Source organism: Pseudorasbora parva, chromosome 10 (assembly GCF_024679245.1).
Source record: "Pseudorasbora parva isolate DD20220531a chromosome 10, ASM2467924v1, whole genome shotgun sequence".
NCBI lineage: Eukaryota > Metazoa > Chordata > Actinopteri > Cypriniformes > Gobionidae > Pseudorasbora > Pseudorasbora parva.
In genome coordinates this window covers 46,974,720-47,000,983 of record NC_090181.1, presented here as the reverse complement: position 1 = coordinate 47,000,983, position 26,264 = coordinate 46,974,720, and the positions used below count along the sequence as shown (strand labels likewise).

At 40.9% G+C, this 26,264-nt stretch overlaps 1 protein-coding gene across 1 annotated transcript; it reads left to right on the top strand.

The window, feature by feature from the left end:
• Nucleotides 1–3,241: 3,241 nt before the first annotated feature.
• On the top strand, nt 3,242–25,366 carry olfm4.2 (olfactomedin 4, tandem duplicate 2). Its single transcript, XM_067456279.1, has 5 exons — nt 3,242–3,307; nt 3,390–3,557; nt 6,727–6,939; nt 7,324–7,468; nt 24,561–25,366. Exons 1-5 carry the CDS (start codon nt 3,242–3,244, stop codon nt 25,364–25,366), a joined length of 1,398 nt encoding a protein of 465 aa, XP_067312380.1.
• Nucleotides 25,367–26,264: the final 898 nt, after the last annotated feature.

Sequence of the window (26,264 nt, the reverse complement as noted above, 5' to 3'; positions counted from 1 at the left end):
TTGGATTTTGAGACCATATAGGATTGACTCACAAGTCAATGAATGCGCGGCGCGGATCTACAAACGTATCTTACTCGTTGCACACACAGATGAATCATTTAGAATCATCCTATATTCGCCCAGTGTATAAACGAGAGGGGATCGGAAGGTTAGATGAATTTCTGGCTTGTCAGTAATTGTGTTCGCCACTCGTGAGAGTATCTCACAGCTGAAGCAGAACTAGAACTGATTGACCTGTTAGCAGTGAGGGGAAATACAATCAGTTCAGCTCTGCTTCAGCTGTGAGATATCATCACGAGAGCAGATCACAATTACATCATTACAGTTTAATCTTTAATGCAGCAAGAAAAAAGAAAAGAGTGAGATCTTTAAGTTCTGTAGGCAGCTATATCAAACTACAGAAATTTAGTAAACAGTTGTGCCTCCAGTTCGTGTTGTAAATGGAAAAAAAATCTCTTCCAAACCACCATGTAGCCTATACAGCTCCGCTATTTGGTCATTCATTTACTTGTTTCATTAAATACAATAATATTATTAGATAAAACACCGGATATAGTCACTTTGCTTTTTCATTCATTGTGTGTCTGCAGGTCCTTTGAAGTCTATACTAAAATGCATTAAATAGTCCTGAATTAAATGTTACCGTTTTAACTGGGATATCAAGATTTTGATAAAATTTCAAGTTTCACTTCATTTTGTAGTAGGCTATATTTGTAATGTATAATTAATCACATTTCCAAATATTTACTAACTTCTTGTTGTTTTAGATGCCGTGAATGCTGATAAAAAAGAGGCATCAGAGTTTATCTTTGCTGAGACGGTGCAGAACTGGCTCTGTTACGCCCCTGAAAGGCTTCGGGGCATTGCTCATGGTGGAAACCCCTGAGTTTGGAGTATTTTAGGGTGCTTTCACATCTCTAGTTCGGTTCATTTGGTCCGAACCAAGGGCAAACAATTATACATTGTTGCATTTTTCAGATTTTTTGGTTCCTTTTCACACCACACTGATTGCTTTGGTCCGAACCAGTTGAAACGAACCAAAACGCAGGCATGTGACAACATCCACATCACTCATTGGCCATGGCGTATTTCCTAAACTGCTTTTCGATTCGTCAGAATTTACATGTGGGAAAATTCCAACAGGAGAGGCAAAGCCAGCAAACTATAATAACACTATGGAGAGACGACTGCGCGGGCCAGTTTTGTCCCTGGCCATAATCTACTACACTGTGTGTATTTACCACAGTATGCAAACAAAACATTTCTATAATGAAGCGCGGATGCGACATGAAAACAACGTTCTAATGCACTGCAGACGACGAGCGCGCATCGCTCGTCACTTCGAGAGGAGGCGTGCATTAATTATTAACTCTTGACATGCTTCCATCTTCCGAAAATATTGCCAACGATCTATCATGTAATAATATCATGCACACAATGTCAGCGCAGCTAACTACGGCAGCTGGTTCAGTCCAAAAATGATCAGTACTTTTGCAGTTGGTTCTGTTCGAGGTCGGATCACGTTCTCACCACAAACGAACCGCTCCAGAGTTCGTTTGAAATCGTACCGAGACCACCTCTTCAAGGAGGTCTCGGTACGCTTGTTTGGTCCGCTTTTGGTGCGCACCCGAGTGCGATTGCTGCTTTCAGACCTGACCAAACGAACCGCACCAAAGAGGGAAACGAACTCTAGTACGATTCAACCGAACTAAATGAGGCAGGTGTAAAAGCACCCTTATTCTTTCTTCTACCTTCTTTCTTTCAGTAGTACTGTGTCATTTCTGTATTTATTGGCAAGTTTACATTTGTATTTACTTCCATTTTGCAGATGCAGGTTGTCATGTTTTTCCAGGCTCTTCTCATTTGTGTCATAAATTCAGATGTAATTGTTTTAAGTCAATGTGAGATTTCCTGTTGTAACTGTGGGGGCATAAATAAATACATTGGCATCTAAACTGAAGGATGTTGTTTACTTTGAGTGACTTTTTGATGCAAAATCATATCGACTGCAGCCACACATGGTCTCTGATTAAAATGAATAAAATAAAGAGACAAATGAACTGGCATAGAATCCTGCTGTACATAAAGCAAGATTGATCTATTTTTCATTGTTGAAATAACATTATTTCACGGTGCAAACCTGATGAAAAATCAATGATATATTTCAATATTGATTCAATGATATTTTGATTGATGCATTAACATTGATTCAACATTGATTCACTTAAATAAGTGGTTTAATTTTAGTTGGAAAACTATTGATTTTAAGCCCATCTTGATCTATTTTTCAGGGTGCAAACCTGATGAAAAATCAACAGTCTCAACATTGACATCTCAACATTGATTCAATGATATTTTAGTTGATGCATTAACATTGATTCAACGCTGATTCACTGTTTGTCTGCTATCTGGGACGCCAATGTTCATTGGCCCGTTTTCTATATCTCGAAGCTGTTAGGGGCTCCCATGAGTTCCTAATTCGTCGGTCTAAGTCCGACGTACGTCAAACGTGACCGACTGAAAGGGAACCAATCCACCCTTTATATGGTGGCATGATAATGTTGTCTCCTACTGTGAATGTGTTGGGGTGATTCAGCTTGCTCACTGGCTCATCTTATCCAATGCCCACTGTCAAGAAACAGTCACTACTAGTAAAAACTAGGTAACTACACGATGGCTTAAGAATTGCCCCTAGGTTTTGGGACAGTGATTAGAGTTGTATGTTGAATTATGTGTTTATTGAATCCTTTATAGACATGAAAAGCACTTTGGTCAACTTGTGTTGTTTTTAAATGTACTCAACGAATAAATGTTGATTTTTTTGATGTTGAATAAAAGTTGTTGCCATTTTTCATGAGACACTCCATAGAGTTTGTTGCATTATTTCAGCATGGACGGATGAACACACATCATACACGGATGAATCTAGATCACACCCGCTCTCAGTCATTGTGATGGCATGTTATTACAGTCATTTATGAATCTTCTCCAGGTTTGGCAAACAATGCTTCCTCTCAGGTCGTTTATGACTCTTTTATGTATGTTAAGATAATCCACCAATAAAACACGTATGTCTTAAACAAACATGAACTGTGTGCATATGTCTTAATTAGGAACGTCATTACACGTCCATTGGCTGTCAAACACAGTTAGCATGAGAATAAGACATGTGCTGTAGCTTATCTCAGATAAAATGCTGCATATAAGGCCGTAGTTAAGAAAGAGAAACATATTCAGATGCATGATGGGTCTCCTGCTCGTGCTCCTGCTCGTGCTCCTGTTCGTGGCTCCCGCTCACGGCTGGCTGGTAAGAGTCACTTACCCTCTCTATCTCTGTTTTTTGGTTTTCAAATGCATCTTAACGTGAAGAATAAAGTCATGTTTCCCAGTCTCTAGAGGATTGGGGCTCTGGCAGCGTTGACGGCTCCGTCGGGGAGTTTGGACAGTGTGTTTGTAACGTATTCCTGCCTGATACTTCATTCCCAGCGGACCGCGTGGAGCACATCCAGACATCCTCAAATCAGCTCGCTGTAGAAATCAAGATCCACATCAGCAAGGTAGTTCTGTTTTTATTTCAGCTCTAATTAGTTTAGTAGATCAAGTTGAAATGAAAATTTTAATTTTTTCAGTTTGTTTAATATATTGCAAGTTATTTAAAGATGTTTCAGGTTTTTTATGGTTTTAGTTTTGGCAGTGGCTATTTAAAATACGTGAAAATAGCATATTTTCTTAGCGGTAGATGATATTACACCAAGTGCAAATAGCCGTAGATGCTAAACGGGGTGATGAACTGAGAAATCAACTTTCTCTTGAGCCTTTGAATATCCTTCAAGTTTCAGAGCTGGAAACTTCCTTGTTAGTCAAAGAAAAGCTTTTATAGACACCAGACCCAAAAAAACAAGGCTCTTAAATCAATGATGTATTAGAAGGGGGAAACACCGCCTCTACAGATAAATGTGTAAGTGCTTCTGTAGCCCCACCCACCTAATTCTGTAGCCCCACCTCTGTAGCCCCACCCACTGACTCGTGCAGCTAAACGAGCTATAAATATGCGGACAATAGCAAGATAATCACTTGCAAACAAAACAGGTCAAAGCTGGATTTGCAGACATATTGAGATTAAAACACAATGCTGTGCTTCTATATTGGATCCGACAGGAATGGTGCACCGCACTTATGCGAGTAAAACGTGTTTTTATATGTGATAGTATTGCATTGTTGCAGACTGTATTGATTATCTAACATACCCTCTCTGGTAGTCCATCGATGTGCGATGATGACTTCTTCTATGACTTGTGTGTTCTTTGATGACTGTAAAGTCCGATTCGGGAAGCACACTGTCTTTTACAGACAGGGCATGTAAAAATGTCTCTGGATGGTCTTGGGGGTGCGGGAACAAGCATTGCCTGTTTTCTCTGATCTCTTTTAAACAGGCGAAGTTCAATTCTCCTGGCTTCATAGCTTTGTGCTCCATTCTGACATAGTTGCCACCAGAGTGTACGGTTTGCGGCACTACTTTCCAGGGATAAGGGGTTCACCCCACACTTCTTAAGAAGGGCTTTTATTGGTCTTTCAGTTTTTTTTTGACCTCCTGCAGAACGACATCCAAGATGTAATTGCCCGTACAATACCTTATGTGGAAAGCGACTTGATGGCATTCTCACCACATGACCAAGCCATCTAAGTTGGTATAGCATTAGGGTTGCTTCTATACTCCAACAGTTAGCTTTTTTCAGGATATCAACATGTGGCACTCGATCTTGATTGTGATAGTATTGCATGGTTACAGATTGTATTGATTATGTAACATAACCTAGCACGCTGTCACAGGCTGGATAATCCTTTTTTTGGTGGTTCATTGCAATTCAGGATCAGATTGGACATGTAATGTTATGGGCCAGGGCTCGCAAAGCCCAACATCCCGGGGCTATGTGTGTGTTTTCCAGACCAAAACGTAAGCCGGTCGGCAGGCCGGTGATTCTCAAATAGTGAAATAACATTAATTTCTTGATCTGCGTTGTTAATTTTCACTCTCTCTCTCTCTCATGGGGAGGGGGATACACCTGCAGTACCAGTTTTGGCCACAATCTTACATACACTTCCTTTAATTTATGCTAAAATATGCAGTGTGAAACCAGCCTTATGTTTAACTGAATATACGTTACTGAAGACGTTAAAAAATGCACTTTTTTTTCCATCTTGTGCGGCCCAAACAGTAATATAATATAACCAAAAAAACATGTACCTTTATAGTTTGTAGCTACCTTTAGTTAAATTTAAAAAAGTTCATTGGTCCCTTTTTGGGTCCACTGGGGAATTGAGTATTAATATGTAAATGCCTCCATGGTTTTCCAGTCACCTCGATGAATTTGATGGCTTTCTGCAATTATTAATTTACAGCACAAACCATATCATATTTTCTTTAGCCCTATTCGGACGAGAATTGTTTCTCATGTGGACGCCTGTAAAAATTAATTTGCATGCCACCTCAGTGATAAACTCGTGCATTTGGATGGTGATTTATTCCCAGTGGTGAGTTGTGTGATCCTGCGCACCTGAGAACACTACAGCTCACGTGCTCAGTCGAATGATTGTCTGCTGTCAAATTGTCATATGCTTGGAATAAAATATTATTTAATTTAATAATAGGAAATAATTCATTTAAATCTCCTGTTCAAAAATAATGTGTCTGCCAACTACCAATTTGACAGCTCTGATTAACACTGCTATCATTCGCAGAGCAAAAACTATTATACGAAATCCTAGTCACCCCCTCAATTCATGTTTCAGCCTTCTTCCCTCAGGCCGGAGATACAAACAGCTACCCCATAAAAAAAATCACGCCTAAGGAAAAGTTTTGTACTTTCAGCAATAAGAGCACTGAACTTACATAGTGATTAATTCTCATATCTTATAGGTTTGTTGCTGATGTCTTTGTATGCTTATATTTATGTGACCAATAATGTGTGTATTCTGTGAAGTATGTGTATGTGTATGTGTGCTGAATGTTGCAGCTGGTACAGTCTGTGGAAGCATATTTCCTCTCCTGAGGACAATAAAGTATAAATCTGAAATCTGTTAAAAATGTGGAAATGAGCAGAAGTTAATACAATGCTGCAAATGTTCTAACCTATATAACATTTATTACTGCTGTAATAATGCCTCATTTCAAATGTTTACATTTTTTTTTCTTTCTCTTTTAAGCGGTGATGAAAGATTATTCTTGTAAATACTTTCCAGCATTTCAGTAATAAAAGTGTAGGCTAGATCTTTGAAATGCATCCAAATTACAGCGAAGTGCAACAATATGGTGCTTCGCAGGGGTCAAAAAGGATGTAAACAGTGAATTTTGAAACAATCTTTTCTTGAAAACTCAGAGATATGGATTCGGACGGCAATTAAATTATCACACGACCTTGTATTTGACTTAAAACAGTAGGTCATTGAGTGGGTGGTGGGAGAAAAGCTCCTGTAAATTATGAAAATACCTTACAAACATACGAGAAAATATCAACGTCCGAATAGGGCTTTTGACCTTGTTTAGTTTTGTTGAGGGTTTTTGAGGACGAGGGCGTCCCACATCTACCGAATGCCAGAAGAATTTATGATTGGAGACAACCTTTGATGAAAACATATTCTCCATCTGGCTGTTAAAGGTCGAATAAATCTGCATTTTGCTATGCTAATTGATTCCTCCTTTGCTGTAATTGTATTTCCTGGTCTCAGGTCAGCAGTCTGAAGGTCCAGCTGGTGATTCTTCTCAGCCAACTCTCCAACCTGACGTCTCGTGTGGAGAGTCTGGAGAGCGGACCGGACAAGTACATCAAACTGGAGTTTGAGCTCCTCCGCATTGAGCTCAGAGAGTTTGAGGCTCTGGTCACGCAACTCAAAGCATCTCTAAACTCCTCTTCACCCGCCTTCGAGAGTCTTTTCATAGAGGTGACGCTTCCTCTACTTACACAAGACATGGCGTTATAGCGTTTGCATGGTTCTAATCTGTTTTTGGTAACACTTTATTTTAAGGTTCAGTTATTAACTATTAACTAGTTGCTTATGATCATGCATATTACCAGGATATTGTCTGTTTATTAGCACTTATAAAGCTCATATTAATGCCTTATTCTGCATGAGCTTATTCTACATCCCTTAATCCGACCCAATACCTAAACTTAAATGCTACAAAAACGTATTACTAACTATTATTATAAACTATCTTACTAACTATTAATAAGCAGTAAATTAGGAGTTTATTGAGGCAAAAGTCGTAGTTAATAGTGAATATGTGTCCCCCATACTAAAGTGTTACCCTGTTTTGTTTGTAAGATTCGCAATATGAGTTTAATTGTGGACCAACTGGAGAGCTACGACCGGAGCAACTTAGAAGTGATTCGCATCGAGTTTGCCAAACTTCAGCGGAAACTGGAGAAGTGTCAGGATGATAAGGATGACTACTCTAATGCACAAATAGGTAAAACACTCAAATCATTTCAGGGCAGCACCTCGCTGGCCTGTGGTCAGAAGTTATAACGAAATTTCCAAAAATGTGAATAGCTTTTGATTAAATGATAAAACTGGTCTTAATAGATCCCTTGGGTCATGCCGAGGACATGGATAACAATTTTGCTACAGTCAGCCAAGCTTCCTGTCCACCATTTTGATTTTCTTTAAAAAAAACTTAGTTTTTCGAACTCCTCCTAGACCTTTTGTCCCATTTTCATCAAAATCAAGAGTCTGTCTCGACAAAGTTATGGATTTTGATGGCACCGTTTTCGTATACCGAAGGCATATTGAGGCATGATGCCAAAATGACTCTTGGGGATGTATCTCTGAAATGCGTTCGCATGCTGATATCAAACTCTGGTGTCAATGTCACCTCACTCTGACCACAGCACACCAATTTGGTCACAGTGCCACCTATTGGTCGAAAGTGATAAACCATTAAATCAAATTACTAGAGACCGTATTTATGACTTTTCAGCCATTATGTCTAAAATCAATCTTAAATGTCTTTACTTGCTCAATGTTGCAGTTGGTCTGATGCTTAGAGCCATGTTGGCATGTCTTGCCGTGTTCTTTATGCTTGGCCCCGATAAGTGCTGCTTGCAGCTATCTTTTTCCAATGACTGTTTTTTTCTGTTCTTGAGTCTATGGAAGCCCATAGAACCACTAGAAGGAAAGATGACATTTGGCACAGAGATAGAGGACAGTCTCAACATTATCCACATGTAACGACAATGACTAATGAGTTTAATGTCTCGGGGAATAATTAACTCAAAAGGGATTTAATATTCAATATTCATGAATTTATGAATATAATTTGCCAGTCATTCATTACGTATTAAAATTTTCCGATAGGGAAAATTGTTTAATTAAAAACAAGTAACCCTTTATGAAATTGCTTGAAATTATCCTACTAAGTTTGTCCTGCAAATTAGTTATAGACTTTTCAAATCAATTCTCAATAAGGGATTACTGCTTTACGAGCGCATAAGAAACATTAACTTTACTGATCAGGACAAGTTCAATATTTCAAATGGTCATACAGTTTACTTTACTAACATAGTAGCATAAGCAGTTAGGTAACGTTAGATCGCAAGTTTCATTGACTTTGTGTATGTGGCAGAATAACAGATTCAACTCATTAAATGTCTTTTGGAGGTTTAATAAACACAGACTAAAAATAACACTACAATTCACACAGAAAGTACATACTAAATATGCATCAAGAGAGTAGAAGTATAGATATTAACGAAAGAATAAATAAAAGAGAATAATGAATAGACTGAAATTAGAGAGAGATAAAAGAGAGAGAGAGAGATGAGAGAGAGAGAGAGAGAGAGAGAGAGAGACAAAGAGAGTGGGGGGGGGGGATAAGAAGCAGCTTTCCTTCAGTTCATCAAATACGACCTTCACGGAGTTAACTTGTCCCAACGGGAAAATAACACACCCTCTTTACAGCAGTTTGAATTTGGAAGATAATACTTGCTCGAGTTGTGGCTTCTCGCGTGTGTGCGTGTTCCGATTTCAAATGCCCTGCGTGTCCGGTGGGTTTTTTTTCCGAGGTCGAGAGGGAGCGGCTGGTTGCTTTCTGGAGACGCTCCGTGTCCTCCTTCTGAAGAATGCCCTTGGGGCTAGTAAGTTGATGACTCAGTAGGGAAGCGAGGAGAACCCGGGAAGAGGGGAGAGAGGAAGAGCTGGGGCCTGCTTGGAGGGCCTGCATTGGTGGCATGGCTTAAGTGCCAGCCACCGTGGGTGTTGGCTCCCACAGGGAGAGAGTTGGAGAAGTAAGAGCAAGAGATTTTCAGAGAAGAGAGAGAAGATTGTCTCCACTGGTCTTTTAAGGTCTGGAAGTAGTCCCACCCTCCAGGGTTAGACTTAACCAATGAGATTGTTGGGATTTCCAGGCGGGAAATTCCTCAGCAGATTTTATGGCTCTTTGTTTTTAAAGCTCGACTCAGTGGGTCTCTGACCATTCATACTATAATTAATGCAACAAACACACACTGCATTTTCTGAATAAGTGATATACATGGAAGTGTAAGTCATGAAGTGAGCATTAATTTGATAGGAGACATGACATATATGAGGTTATCTGAACTAGTAATTTGTTAAGACAAAGATAAAAAGATGCAAAATACCATACAGAAGAAACATTTTACAAAACAGTTATGTGTTTACATATAATGTCCTGGGGTGCATGTTCATTTATAGATGGTTTGTCTATAATTTGAGGCAAAAGCTCTGTGTCTTAAACTCTTTGTGTCTGAAACTTCATGTGGCCAAATTCTTTTGGGCCATAAAACATCTTATCAGATGGTTTCCAGGGTAACGAAGAATCTTTCTCTGTTGTGTTGGGGGAAGGTCTGTTAGTAAGCACAACTTTCAAAACATATTTGTTAAATGTAACTGGCGATTGTGTGTTTGATTCGCCTGAGTCGCTACATAATCCCCCCTTTCGCTAGTTGTTGTCCCTCCTATGGACAACAACGAGCGATATCAAAGGTTCAGGAAGATCAGACACACCATAGCCATGTTAGGCTCCAGTTGTTTGTGTCTCCTGAAGTGATGGTCGTTCCACGGCAGATAAGGCAGACAGTAGCCAAGTTCAGGTCTCTGTGCTTGTGCAGCAGGTGCCGAGGCAGCAGGTGCCCTGACGGTGCGTCACCTGTCGTCCAGAAGTCCGTTTGTGTGGTGCAGGTGTGCTGTGGGCTTTCTGCAGCCCTGGGTGGAACCATGTTCCTCGCAATGGCCAGTCAGTCCTTTAGGTCTCCTGCCTAGGAAGATGGACTGTGCATCTTGACACTTTTATGTCCTATGCTGACTAGGAACTTTTCCAGAGGGTGCCTCGCATTGTGGCCAGGCTGGGTGCCTTCTGGTGATCCACTTTGGTTTCTCTGTTTCCAAGTTCAAAGTCATTGGGGTTTTGAGAATCCCTTCAGAGGCGGCCTTGTGTTCGTTTAAGGCCTTCTTTCTCAAATCACATGCATGACATAGTGTGGGGCTTGGCAGTATTGCCTACAAGGTGACTAACTGGTGTTGGAGGAGAAGGTTCTTGAAGCTGGTGTAAGGTTAGGCAGAGGGCTTGGGCTCCTCCCCCCCTTTTGCGTCTGTGTGCAGGGCTGGAGGAGCTTGCGCTGCTGATGTGAAGTTCAGGAGAGTACGTCTTTCTGTTGAGGATTCATTTGCAGTTGGTGATAAGGAGTCCAGGTTGCTCTCTCAGTACGATGTCCGAGGCTGGACCCAGTGTGATGATGTCTGGTGGTGGCTGGCCTCTGATTGTCTGGAGGCACAGGAGCATGATCACGGCCGCGTTTCTTAGGCATTTCCAGATCTGTTGCATGACCTCGGTAGTGAAGTGGATGCCTCTGTCTGAGTGGATTCTCAGTGGCAATCTTGACAGGAAAAAGATGTGATTCATCAGGGGGTATGCCGTGGTCTGGGCGGTGTCGTTGGGTGCTGGTAGACACTCCACCCACTTGGTAAACTGGCACACCACTGTTGTGGACCTGGGCAGGGGTTCTACCCGGTCGATTTGTAGGTTTGACCATGGGAACGTGATCCCTCTGTGTTGTAGTGGGGCTCTGTGGCTCGGGTTTGCTGGTTGGAACTGGCAGCGAACTAGCCATTCTCTAACATACTCTGCCGTCTCTTGATGCATCCCAGGCCAATATGCCACCTGTTTCAGTGTGTCATACGTGGCTCTGGTGCCGTGGTGTCCAGCACATGGTGTGTTGTGGGCGTACATTAACATCACCCCCCTTTGCGACCCTGGCACTACAAGCCGTGGCGCTGTGTTGCCATCGGGTGCAAACCAGAGAATGTTGTCCAGAATACGCATCATGTGTCTGGAGTTATGTAGATGTCTGTGGCTAGAGTCATCAATGAGCTCAGAGTCAATGATAGGGTGGTTGGAGGGGTCTGAGAGGTGGTCAAGCATTGTCTTTATTGCAGTGTCAGAGGCTTGCATTTCTGCAATGTCGTTGTGTGAAAACTGCGGAGTTAGCGATAGCAGCTGCAAAGCAGGCATTGTAGCCGGTGTCGATCGCTTGCTGTGGGTTAGCACTGCAACAATGGGGCTGGATGTGGGGTTCGGGGGTGCCCACATGTCGCCGTGTGGTGTGTTTTTACTGATTGCATTGCACAGTGAGAGACTTTTGGTTGAGTTGTCTGCCCACAGTGCAGGGATACTGTTCGTTATGATAATGTCATTCAGCTGTAGGTCATTCATGACCTGGGGGCAGAAGGCATCAGAGTCTTTGGATAGCTGAAATGTGAAAAGTAGCGAACTTGAACTTGGCTTTGGGGCTGAGGCTGTGTTGTCACAGTGTGCTGCAGGGGGTCCCGTGGCCTTTGTGACCTGGCAGTCTGGCTCTGCGGGAGTTCCCGTGACCTCTGTGACTTGACAGTCTTGCTCAGACGATGTGTGTGTCTGAAGGGGCAGAGGGTCACGCACTTGAGCCCAGACTTTCAGCTGTTTGAAGTCCAGTACGGGTTTGAAGCGGTCCAGCAGGTCTTTTCCGATGAGAAATGGATAAGTGTTTATCGGGGAGACATAGACGGGGTGTATGAGGCTCATAGGTCCAATTGTCAGGTGGATGGAAGCTACGTGCTTGAGCTGGATGTCGTTTTGGCTATACGACTGCACATTTAGCTTACAAGTGTGAGGGTTAAGGGTGCGATTTTGCCTCTGTGCTTCAAATCTGAGTCTTTCAAACAGTTGGGCGGATATAAGCGTGAGGTCGGAGCCAGTGTCAACTAGGGCTTCGAGCTTAAATTCCCTTTCCATAGTGAGTCAGATAGAGTTTTCGAGCCATCCCCTTCTCGATTAGGTTTCCCAGGAGTCTTGGTGTGGGGACCTGTGTGTTGCTTGATAAGCCGTCTGGATATGTGTCAAGTGTCTCATTATGCGTGCAAATAATCAAAACAGCGCTTTCTGGTACGCTGGGCTGCCCCATGATACTGTCTTGATTAGAGGCTGTTGCTGTCAGCTGTCGTGTGGGTGTGCTGCTGACGTGTGGGGGTGCAACAGTTAGTACACTAGTCCGTGGTTGGGGAACAGTGTTCAGGGTGGATGATTCAGTTGCAGGAAGGGCGGGAAGGTTGATTTCAGGTATCATGTCTAGTCGTGCTGTACCTGGTCCATCCTTCTTGTCTTCCTCGTGAGGTTTCTGTCGGAGGAACTCTTTCAGGATCTTTATGAGCTCTGTAACTTCAGAAGCAGCTACACTTTCTTTGCCAGACGTTGGTTCAGGTCTGGGCCTACCATTGTCCCGTCGAGAGTGGCCTCTTCGCTGGCTTTCTGGGCGAGGCGGGTCCCAGGATCCTTCAGAGCGATCGCTCTGGTACCGTGGACGGTCGCCATTATGACCACGCAGCCCTCTGCTGGCTTGAAGTGGTTTGGACTCTCTGTTGACGGGTCGGTAACTGTGGTTCTGTTTGGCACCCTCTAGGGTTAGCTCTGGGCGGTGCTCAGAGACAGGGGAGATGGTGGGCTGTTTTACAGTCTTTTCAGAAATGGTTTTCTGTTTGACGTAAGCTTTGTGAGCTAAGTCTCTTAACTGTTGCGTGTCCATGCTGCGCGGGCACGCCAGCACCCCCAGGTGGTAACTGATGGTAGGGTGCAGGTTTCGGAGGAAAAGAGTTTTGAAGTTGATGTCCTCCTCCATGCCTGGGTCGTTACGTGCCCCGAAGTAGGCACGTCGCAGTCTGTTATAAAAGTTCTGTGAGGTCTCAAGTCGAGCTTGCTTGAGATCCATGGCAGTGATGAGCCCCTGGTCTGACTCGGGGTCGGAGTACTCACGAATTAGAGCTTGTCGTAGATGCCAGTAGTCCGCTTTGATGGCCTCTGGTTGTCGATCCAGAAAGCTGCGTACGTCACGATTAGACGTGGCCCTGAGCAGGTACAGTCTGTCCCAGTTGTTCGCGTGAGCGACAGTTTGCAAGTAAAAGTCTATGTCTTTTAAGTATGCGTGGACGTCGTGTCCTCCTGCCGGGTCTGGGCTGAAGGTAGGAATATTTCTGGCCAGCTTGTCAAGGTTCTTTGAAGCTTCGTGGCTGTTGACCTTGACTTCCTGGAAGGGCGTCCTTTCCTCTGCTGCTGACGGGGATTCGTGGAGACTGGCGGGTGATCTTTTAAACAGGGGGCTGTCGTCCCCCTTTGTAGCTCTTGCTTCGTGGCGAAAATGTGCGGAGTAACTGGTCAGGGGAAACTCTGTGTTGTGTGTTTCCCCCTTCCGGTAACGTTGCACTATATATGATTGTCTCAGTTCTCTTTGCACCATGTCAAGTTCATCTTCGAGCTCGTGTCTTTGCTGGATGAGCTCGTCGATCTCGGCTTGTGCCGATTGCAAATGTTTTGCATAGACTTTAGCTTTAATGTCTCTGTCTTTAAGTTCATCATGGGCTCTCTCCAGGAGGGATTCGCCACGCCGAAGCTGTTCGTCGAGGTGTTTCCTGGCGTCTTTCTCTGACTGTACTCGTCGGTCGGCGTCATGACGGAGCTCCTCCAGGGTCTTTTGAAGTCTTTCTATTTCTTTTCTTTGTTCTTTGTCTGTTTCGTCGTCTTTCTCTGTGTCTAGAAGCTGATCTAGACGAAGCTGGGTGAGGGCTTGGTCTCTCCGGGCCTCCTTGGCTTGAAGCTTTAGCGTTGCTGCCTCCTGTTCCAGGTTGGCGTAGCTCCCTTCGCTTAGACGTGCCTGTGCGATGAGGACGTGGGCGAGGCTTCCGAGGATCTTGGCCACTTCCTTGTTGGAGTAGCTGTGCGTGGGGTCGTGTGTCATCAGCTGGTCTAGCTCGGTGTCCAGTTGCTCCTGGCTCGGCTGCCCCAGACTTTCTTGACTGGTGGCCGTTAGCGCTTCCAGCCATGTCGTTAGGCGATCCCACGGGACGGCGGAACTGGGTGCACGGAACATTACTGTGGACGAGAGAAGCACAGCACACACACACACACACAGAGAGAGAGCCAATGCAAGCTTGTTCTAAGCTGACGAGCTATCGTACGGGTAGCTGGGAATTTTGGCTAACTGATGTAGACAGTTAGATAATTAGACAATTTAGACAATTAGGTGGGCGGTAGCCCTGGGGGTCACTTGGTGAACTGCTGCTCGGTCGTCCCGGGACTATCTAATTCTCCTTGGGGTCTCTTGGTGAACTGAAAGAAACACAATCGTGATAGTCCAACAGTGAGGATAGGAAAGAGCACAGTGGAAACAAACACAAGATGAATTGGTCTGTAATGAAAGGAATGTCAGCGTGCGTGCCGGGAGTGTTAGGGAAATTAATAGGCTTAATGCTCAAGATATACTAAAATTCGGCTTGTACTATGGGTTATCCCATTTAGCTCATCCGGGGTGAATTGAGGTCGCTTAAGTGGAAGATTAAATATCAAGAGCAATTTAGAAAAAGGCAAAAGTTTCTGTCAAGTAGTGATAAAACAAAAAGCACTTTTGATACCATTTGTAATTACCAGACTGAGCTTTATTCCCAATGGGAGGGGAAAAGAAAAACTTTTGCAGAGAGAAAAAAATAAATAAATAATAATAATAATAATAATCAGTGTTGCCACAGTTACTTTGAAAAAGTAATCTGATTACTGATTACTGATTACTCCTTTAAAAAGTAACTTAGTTACTTTACAGATTACTTGATTTTAAAAGTAACTAAGTTAGATTACAAGTTACTTTATTAGTTACATTCAGCAGTTGCCGACAACACCGCTGCCGCCTCAAAATAGAAATGACAACCGTTTTTGGCAACACACTTTATTGTATTTATGCCCGAGACTGACGGTCCCGACTTTTTTACGCCCCCTTTTTTAGGCTTCTCCTTCGTTTTATATTTATTTTAATAATTAAAATGAACAATGAGATGTGCTGGTGGAAACAACATGAGACCATGATAGCTTGCGCCACTGTCAAGATATGGCTCGCGCAGGGTTAAAGAGTCCGTTTCTTCAGAGCAGCTGCTAGAGTTATGGCCTTTTTACAACTGGTTCCTTCATTCGTTTTCTCTGACCAGGTATCTATCTGATTGCGAAATGACCAGGAGTAGGCCTAAATGCCTTCCGAGAGTCTTTCCAGACGTATTTAATTCCGATCACTCAAACAAACCAATTCAGAAGGTGCATGAAAGCATTTCAAACTAAACCGGACAAATGTAAATATATCTGGTTGTTTAAACCACATGTGTAAATTTTACTCCTGGCAAATAATTAAAAAATAAATGTGTGAGAGCGTGTTATGTTGTAGTCAGATAGATATGACGGTGCTACTGCAACATCGCTGCAGATGAGTAAAGCAAGCCAACGCATATGGCCGTAAATGAAACTTTAAAATAAGTCACACAAAACACAATCATCTTCAATATAAAATAATGAGACTAATGATCTTACCAGTGCTTAGGTCGCTCTCTCTCTCTCATATTGCGATCATTGAATTTAAAATGAGCTGCTGAATAAAATGCTGGAATCTTTTGCTTTGATGTGAACTCCGTTAAATGAGCATATACCGCGGGAATTGAAGATCGGATTTATATTAATTTTGCTGAAGTGTAAGGTAGGCTATAAGACAACCTGCATGTACTTTCTTTTTTTTTTTGTTTAGATTGTGTAGCCCGTTTCGGGTTTTTTGAGCACCGTTGCGAGCATGTTGTGAGCAGTAGGCTAATCTATCAGCTGCCTCAGCTCGTCAGAAATGCCTTTGTGGTGGTATAATAACTAGCCTACTTTGTTTTTAATGTCAAAGTAGTTATATTTCGTTTCGTTTATTTTTTAAGTTCATTTAGAAAAATGTTTGGAGCAATTTTTGTTTGTTAAATTAAAGTTTTAATTTTTTTATGTGACGACCCAGTGAGTTAACCGCATGTTTAATAGCCTAGTCTCTCAAACCAACTCTTGAATTGTCTTGCCTATATAAACTTTAATTTAACAAACAAAATTAGGATAATAAAAAACGAAACGAAAAATAACTACTTTGACATTAAAAACAAAACTGAACTATTTTAATGGCTGCAACAATGTAAAAAATAAAATAAATAAATAAAAAACACGGCTCCAGCCCTCGGGCTGAGAACTTTGATAAGCTGTCGGTTTTTACTAAGGAAAATGACTAGAATAGTAACTCACAGTGACTTGGATAAGTAACTTTAATCTGATTACTGGTTTGGAAATAGTAACGCGTTAGATTACTCGTTACTGGAAAAAAGTAGTCAGATTAGAGTAACGCGTTACTATGTAACGCGTTACTGGCATCACTGATAATAATTAAAAAAAATAATAATAATTTTTAATTAATAATTTTTTTTAATTTTATTTATTAAAATTAAAAATTAAAATTAAAAATTAAAACTAAAATAAAATTATAAATAAAATAAATAAATAAAATAAAATAGAAAAAAATTAGAAGCTCAACTTAATTCAAATTAAATTCAAAGCAAGTTTAAATGAAATTTGAATAAGCCTGTAAGGAAAAATCAAATAAAAGAAAACCAATCAAAAATCTTATCCTATAACGATTAATCTCTAAGTGGGAGTTATCCAAATAAAAGAATTAATCAGAAAGGGATTAGGGAGTTAGTGGTGCGCTGACTTAACAGGGTATAGCCACACGGTGGCGTCCTTCCTTCCACTTGGACTGTCTGTGACTTAAACCTAATTTCACTTTGAGTTAGAGGAAGTTATGTTTCTTTTTAAACTTCAAATTCGAATAAGGGTGTTTAATCAGCGAGAAAGGAGACTTGGTTGTTGCTAGAAAAATTGTATAAATGAAACTGTGTACAACAGTAAGCAATAAACAATTTATAGGCTCAAACTTATTTTGTTAAGGCAGAATCAAATAACGGAGAGTGAAACTATCCGAATTTATCCACACGATGGCGCTGTTGCGCCCGCCCTAGACTAGAGTTAGTTAGGCGGAAATGCTCACCAGATGGCTTTGTCTGGTTTTAGAGTCGCCCTTCGGCGTTCTGCAAGCGGCGTTGCAATTCTTGAGTCGCCCTCTGGCGTTCTGCAAGCGGCGTTGCAATTTTTGAGTCGCCCTGGCGTTCTGCAAGCGGCGTTGCAATTCTTGAGTCGCCCTCTGGCGTTCTGCAAGCGGCGTTGCACTTTTTGAGTCGCCGTTTGGCGTTTTGCACTCACTAAAAAAAAAAAAATTACTCTGGTGCCCTAGATGCACGAGCAACAAAAACGGGTGAAAACAGGAATTTTCTGTCTGCCTATTCACGCATTTTACATGGACTCCAATGGACATTTATCAATATGGCTGACGGTTTTCAGCATCTTTGATTCAAATGTTTTAGGTCTCAGGTCTTTGGTTAGCTAAGCCAGACTTAAACCAGGAGTTATCGTTTATCTTAACGATATAATAATTATTCTGAGGCCTATTATATTGTACAGGAGTCGCAACAGTCTCGCCCTGTCCCAATCTTCCGCAATGATAGAAACTTTCCGTAGTTCAGATCAAGCGGGATACCGCAACGTACGTGTCTACAGACTACATCAAAATCTCATTATTTTGATGGAACACATAATATATTGCTCGAGTCAAATGTATGGGTTTTCTACAATACATTTGTTTGGAAAACACGCGGATAAACCCTATTGCGCCTATGGCTGCAGGGGGTTTTCGTTTCAAATATTGGATTTTCGTACCGTTCATATTTTCATTAATATAATCCGGCTACTTCAACATTTCTCAGCATCTGTTTATGCTTGGGTTCGCTTTGCGCGGTACCCCACTATTCACAAAACAACACCAAAACAAAAACGAAACAAAAACGCGCGTGCAGGTTATTAATACTCCAAAAATACACAATGAATAGAATATGAACATCATTCACACATACACAAACGTTTGAAACTTGCCCGCATTCTCCACCATAAAATAATGTAACGACAATGACTAATGAGTTTAATGTCTCGGGGAATAATTAACTCAAAAGGGATTTAATATTCAATATTCATGAATTTATGAATATAATTTGCCAGTCATTCATTACGTATTAAAATTTTCCGATAGGGAAAATTGTTTAATTAAAAACAAGTAACCCTTTATGAAATTGCTTGAAATTATCCTACTAAGTTTGTCCTGCAAATTAGTTATAGACTTTTCAAATCAATTCTCAATAAGGGATTACTGCTTTACGAGCGCATAAGAAACATTAACTTTACTGATCAGGACAAGTTCAATATTTCAAATGGTTATACAGTTTACTTTACTAACATAGTAGCATAAGCAGTTAGGTAACGTTAGATCGCAAGTTTCATTGACTTTGTGTATGTGGCAGAATAACAGATTCAACTCATTAAATGTATTTTGGAGGTTTAATAAACACAGACTAAAAATAACACTACAATTCACACAGAAAGTACATACTAAATATGCATCAAGAGAGTAGAAGTATAGATATTAACGAAAGAATACATAAAAGAGAATAATGAATAGACTGAAATTAGAGAGAGATAAAAGAGAGAGAGAGAGATGAGAGAGAGAGAGAGAGAGAGAGACAAAGAGAGTGGGGGGGGATAAGAAGCAGCTTTCCTTCAGTTCATCGAATACGACCTTCACGGAGTTAACTTGTCCCAACGGGAAAATAACACACCCTCTTTACAGCAGTTTGAATTTGGAAGATAATACTTGCTCGAGTTGTGGCTTCTCGCGTGTGTGCGTGTTCCGATTTCAAATGCCCTGCGTGTCCGGTGGTTTTTTTTTCCGAGGTCGAGAGGGAGCGGCTGGTTGCTTTCTGGAGACGCTCCGTGTCCTCCTTCTGAAGAATGCCCTTGGGGCTAGTAAGTTGATGACTCAGTAGGGAAGCGAGGAGAACCAGGGAAGAGGGGAGAGAGGAAGAGCTGGGGCCTGCTTGGAGGGCCTGCATTGGTGGCATGGCTTAAGTGCCAGCCACCGTGGGTGTTGGCTCCCACAGGGAGAGAGTTGGAGAAGTAAGAGCAAGAGATTTTCAGAGAAGAGAGAGAAGATTGTCTCCACTGGTCTTTTAAGGTCTGGAAGTAGTCCCACCCTCCAGGGTTAGACTTAACCAATGAGATTGTTGGGATTTCCAGGCGGGAAATTCCTCAGCAGATTTTATGGCTCTTTGTTTTTAAAGCTCGACTCAGTGGGTCTCTGACCATTCATACTATAATTAATGCAACAAACACACTGCATTTTCTGAATAAGTGATATACATGGAAGTGTAAGTCATGAAGTGAGCATTAATTTGATAGGAGACATGACATATATGAGGTTATCTGAACTAGTAATTTGTTAAGACAAAGATAAAAAGATGCAAAATACCATACAGAAGAAACATTTTACAAAACAGTTATGTGTTTACATATAATGTCCTGGGGTGCATGTTCATTTATAGATGGTTTGTCTATAATTTGAGGCAAAAGCTCTGTGTCTTAAACTCTTTGTGTCTGAAACTTCATGTGGCCAAATTCTTTTGGGCCATAAAACATCTTATCAGATGGTTTCCAGGGTAACGAAGAATCTTTCTCTGTTGTGTTGGGGGAAGGTCTGTTAGTAAGCACAACTTTCAAAACATATTTGTTAAATGTAACTGGCGATTGTGTGTTTGATTCGCCTGAGTCGCTACACAAAGCACATTTAGAGTCTCTAACTCAATGCCTCTAGCGCCACCAACAGTCCAAACTTGTAGTCGTGTTTATGCTTATAACTTTCGAATCTTTAGGGCTATAAATACAAATGTTTTATTTTGATTTGGCTCAAAGTGATTCGATTGCACCCTACATAACTACGTAATTTTCGATCATGATATTTGTCCCAAAAGTTTTTAATTTGTGTCCCAAATTACGCACTTATACTCTCACTATGTACTCAACTATCTAGTGTATGAATTAGTTATAAAAGGTTCATTTGTCATTCAATATCGGAGTCTGATGCCCCTCCCCCTCTGCTACCTAAATAAAGCTGGGACAGTCGAGTGAATGAAATGTCCAACATTACACACTTCATGTTTTTCTGTTAAATAATTGTATCATCCAGTTATTTAAAGTGTTTTTTTTTTGTTTTTTTTGTAAGTCCCAGTGTGAACACACTAATCACCATATTTATAATACAAAATAGCATAGAATAGAGAATTTTTTTCCAACTTTTCCTAGTCTTGCTTCAAATTTTACGAAAATTGAATCTTCAGACTATGCTGGCAAAATAATATGGAATTTATGTGTAGTTAAACCATTCGCGAAAACCACACAAAGGAATCTAATGATCCAAAATGGATGGGCTTTAAATCCACAAGGCTTTATTTCCACAATGCGTTAGCTTATTCAGACCAAACTAGGTACATTTTATCACAAGCAGGACCTGAGGGTACTTGCACAGTTTCAGCCCCACACAGGAAATATGAAAAATTTCAGTTTTTTGCTTAATACTTACCAATAGTTTGACCCAAAATCACTAGATTGGTCTCTTCAGATTCAATGTGACATACCACAGTCAAACGATATCCAGATTCCTATGTCGGACATTTTGAATTGCGTAGTAAAACGCAATCTTTTTATGAATGTTTTAGCATCTCATTAAGAAACTCAGTATGTGTCGTGGTTAAACGTTTTGGGACAACACCACCTTTTAGTCAAAAATGTAAAAAAATATTATCAATATCTTTTGATTACTTTTGCCTACTGTAACAAAACTGGTTTTGATAGATTCCTTGAATCCAATTTACTTTCCAACATGGGCAACAATAGGGTGACCAGTGTTGCCAAGTCAGCGGTTTTCCCACAGGACTGGGCTATTTTTAAGTTGTTGCCGTGCGTAATTATTTTTTTCCGTGGGTTGATTTCCACCCCAATATGAAAGATTTTGGTGCTCCAATACCCAAAACACCCACAAATGCACAAATTCATTGGAGAATTTGGCCATTCGATGGAGAAAATCACATTGGGCTACTTTTGTTGCACAGATCTCGCAAACCTGACTGTGATGTACATCCAAGTGTAATGGATTATTGAAAGAAAAATGTAGGGCGGATACTTGGTTGGTTCTATACATTGGTTGTTGATTGGATGTTGATATGTGGGCGTGGCTCTAAAAAGAGTAAGCAGATGAGAGCGAGCTTGCAGGGGTGGGGTTTAAGTGCACTAAATGATTGGAGAAATCCTGCACACACAAAAAAAGTCTGTAAAAATAGGGCCCAGTGTACTGCATCAGTATGAAGGAATTTAGAGTGAATTTTAATAGGCTATTATTTGAATCTGATGAACATTACAATTCAAATGTTTGTTAATCAGCAAAAAATGCTTTAACCATAAATTATAAGATAATGCTGCCTCAGTCACACTACTAAAACTTGGCCTGGTTATAATTATAATCATCTATAATCAATTATAATCATCAGCTAAATTAATAATTAAAAACAAACAAACCTTGAGATATGATGTGACTATGTTTTATGACCTGGGGCCTATTGCACAAAACTAGGATAAGGTATTAAGCCATGATATGACATGGTGATCTTGTCATCTATATGCAAAATTTAGTACACCGCTGTCGTGTAAACGTACTCTGAAGGCACACTCACAACAAAAACGATAATGAAAGATAACTGTATATTAATGGATAAATAGAGCCAGAATTACCAAGATACCCTTATCCTTGTTTTGTTCAATAGGCCCCTGGTTAAATATTAATTATACTAGTAACACTTTGCTTCATTTGTTAACATTAGTTGACATGACCAATACTTCTACCATATTTATTAGGGGTGTAACGATACGCGCATTCGTATTGAACCGTTCGGTTCGAGGCTTTCGGTTCGGTACGCGGTACGCATTATGTACCGAACGGTTCTTGGTCTAATTAATTCGATTTGGAAAATAAAAAAGTGTGTGAAATATAATATTATGCATTCAACAAGGTAGCCCAATAACCAAAACGACGTAACAGGCAATGCCCCTGACACCGCCGAAGAGAAAAAAAAAAAACACCAAATATGTTTTAAGCTGCTCAGTCAGGTGCTCGCTTACTCAGTACACGCTGAATGCTCGTTGTGAAATGGCTATAGCGTTTAACAGACCAGAAGTAGAAGATCCTCCAATAACCAACGGGTCTGGTGTGTTTGGGTGAACTTTGGATTCTCTGTAAGCTATGATGGTGTTGGCAAGAGTGATGGATTAAAAAACAACGGTATGCCGCATTTGCTACATGATGGTACAGCAGCGGGAATAATTAATGTCATGTCAATCAACTCAATTTACGTCAATTTACGCCGACAACAAGACAATAAAAAGGAGAAACAGCCACAAACTATCCCACAAACTATCCCCACAGCATTTAGAAAGACAACTTATTCAAATGGCAAAACACATCACCGCAACGTTTGGTCCATTAATAGCCGCGGATATGAGACCTAACGCCCGTTTCACACAAACTCTGGCTATGCGGTACGTATTTTTTCTGTACCCATGTTAACAGTCGCAGACTGCAAACGCAGCATATGTGAAAGGACAAAAGGGCGTGCGGCTCCTGCACAGCATAAGCAGTGCAAAACGCACCGCATACACACTGGAGACGGAGTTTTAAGAACGTGCTTAAAGTAATTGAGCCCCGTTACAATGTTCCTTCACGAGCCCATTTCAGCCAGCAATTCCTGCTTTGTACCAAAAAACAAAAGCCCAAATAGAGAACCAATTGGCCAAAGCAACAGCGGTTGCTCTGACAACAGACTGCTGGACGTCAAGGGCTACACAAAGCTACCGATAGTGGAGTTCTTAATGAGCACAGTGGAGCTACCTGAATGTAACGGCACATTACATTAAAAAGTTGGGGCGGCTGTGGCTCAGTGGTCCATGTAGGTTGTCTACAAATCATAAGGTTGGTGGTTCAATCCCCGGTTCCACCTGACCAAGTGTCGAGGTGTCCATGAGCAAGACACCTAACCCCTGCTGCTCCCGACGAGCTGGATGGCGGCTGACATCGCCGTCGGTGTGTGAATGGGTCGAATGTGAAGAGGGGGGCCATAGGGTCTGATAAAAGCACTATATAAATGCAGTCCATTTACCATTGATGATGAATGGGAGCTGAACAGCCACGTTCTTCAGACACGCCCCGCTTGAGAGTCACACAAGTGAGGATTTGGCCAAAGGGATGACAGAAGCAGTAGTGTGTGATAAAATGTGTGGAGAGAGCTAATGTAAAGAGCTAATGTCTATTTCTGTAAGTACATAGAAGATAGGTAAAGTATAGCTCAATCATTGTTCAATGTAAAAAAAAAAATCAAAAATCATTTGTTAGTTTTAAAGCTACACTGTGTAACTCTTTTAGTTTATTCGTAGCTAAAAACACTTAGTTCTTTCAAAAATATATGTGCTCATTAATGTATATTTAATCTTCTTTCAAGTAATAAAGTATTCTCGGAAATGTATAATATGCCATTGTAAATACATACGGGTGAGGGGTTCGAATGCCGGTCGCCATGTTGCTCCTCCATCTTGAAAGTACAGTAGCCAAAGAGGGACATACCCGTAAATTCAAGCTTCGCCTTTTCCGTTTAACACTCGATGGCACCGTGTCGAATGTGAAGAGGGGGATTGCCGTGTTAATCTTGGACTAAATCGGCCACCGTAGGAGTTAAAACGAAATCAGAATGGAGAGGAACAGAAACTAATATTCACTGGATGGTCATAAACCTTTACACCGCTAGATGGGGAAATATCACACAGTGGAGCTTTAATAAATAGAAAATAAAAAAAGGTAATTTATCTGCCAATTTTTTCTTTTTGCTGTATTTAAAACGTACCGCACCGCACCGAACCGTGACACCAGTGTATCGTATCAAACCGAACCGTGAATTTTGTGAACCGTTACACCCCTAATATTTATACATGTTACCTTTAGTTCATGCACTGTGAACTAACATGAACAATTGTATTTTTTTAAAACAAATGTTATTAAAGATTACTAAACGTTCTAAAAATATATTGCTCATTCTTAGTTCATGTAAGCCAATGCATTAAAGCTAACAAATTAAGTGTTACAATTAATATATATAAAAAAATGTACAAATATTTTGAAAGCTTTACCATTTATTGCTAAATCTCCTAGGGTCCTGTAAGCATGGAGGCATTCTCAGGATTGGTAAACCTGTCGTCAGCCAGCTCAACGCAGACCTGAATGGAGGTTTCAAGTATGGAGGATGGGGTAAAGACTCCAAGCCCTTGCCCGGCTCGGAGAACATGCATTGGTACTACGGCCATTCGGACACTCTGGTCACCAAAATCACACTGTACAGCGACTACTACAAACTGATCATGAGACAGGCCGCTAAGACACATCAGCTGTACGTCAAATATCAGTATGATTGGCAAGGCACTGGAAACAACTACATTGTGCGAGAAAACACCCTGTACTATCAGTTCAGAAGCACTTTTGGTATGGCCAAGTTCAACATGACCAGTCTAACCGCTCTGTATAAGGAGATTCCCAAGGCCAGCGCCAGATTCTCATACCATTACTCGGCCAACCAGAACCTGGACTTCGCAGCCGATGAGTCCGGCCTGTGGGTAACTTACGCCACGGAGGAATCGAAGGGTAACCTGGTTTTAGGGAAGATCAACGAGAAGACATTTGTGGTAGAGGAGGTTTGGCAGACTAGTGAATACAAGCAGTCAATCACAAACGCATTCATGATATGCGGCGTCCTGTACGCAACCAGATCAGTAGATACGCAAACAGAGGAGATCTTTTACACCTTTGACACCAATAAAAACGAGGAAAGCCATGTCAGCATTCGCTTCGAGAAGTTCCAGGACTCTTACGTGTACCTGGACTACAATCCTGCCGATCAGAAACTTTACATGTACAACAACGGATACTATGTGTATTACAATGTGAAGTTCAAGGCTGCTTAGATATACTACTGCTTTCAACCTTTACTGATAACAGACCATTTAATCTTTTCTGTGGAAATGCAAATATTACAATAAAATGATACACTAGCATCACCTCTTGCATGTTATAATCTCGTGTGTCAGAGCTGTGCAGGTTTACTAAACATTTACTTTTTGTGAAACATCTAAAGCTAAAGCGTTCACTGCAACAAAAACAAAGAAAAAAAGGAAAAGCTTTTCTTAAGTTGTATTTTTGTCTTGTTTCTAGTCCAAACATCTAAAAAATCTTAAAACAAGAAGTATTTACTAGACGAGTACAAATTATTGTCTTGGTTTGGGGGAAAAATAACTCAAAATGAAGAGAGTTTTTGCTTAAAGTAAGATAAATAATCTGCCAATGGGGTGAGTAAAATAATCTTGTTTTCTGTTTGAATTAAGATTATTTTTCTCACCCCATTGGCAGATTATTTATCTTATTTTAAGCAAAAACTCTCTTCATTTTGAGTTATTTTTTTCCCAAACCAAGACAATAATTTGTACTAGTCTAGTAAATGTTTCTTAATGTAAGAATTGTTAGATATTTAGACTAGAAACAAGACAAAAATACTAAGTAAGAAAAGCATTTTTTTCAAATGATGTAGAAAAATGCATATTAAACATCTAAAAAGAACTCACACTGTCAACAGGAATAGCCAAAATCAAAGTCTTTTCTTTAAAGTTTTAACAATTTGGCTTGCCATTCATTACTGCCGATGAAATATGAATGAAAAAATGTCTTTAAATCAAACACCGTCTTGTTGTCTGGAAGTGCAAGCATCTGGATTGGTCTCTCTGCACAAAATGCATGCTGGGAGATGCAGTCCATCTTGAGACTGAAGTAACACACTTCCTTCTCTGCATCACTAGCAACATTACCTTA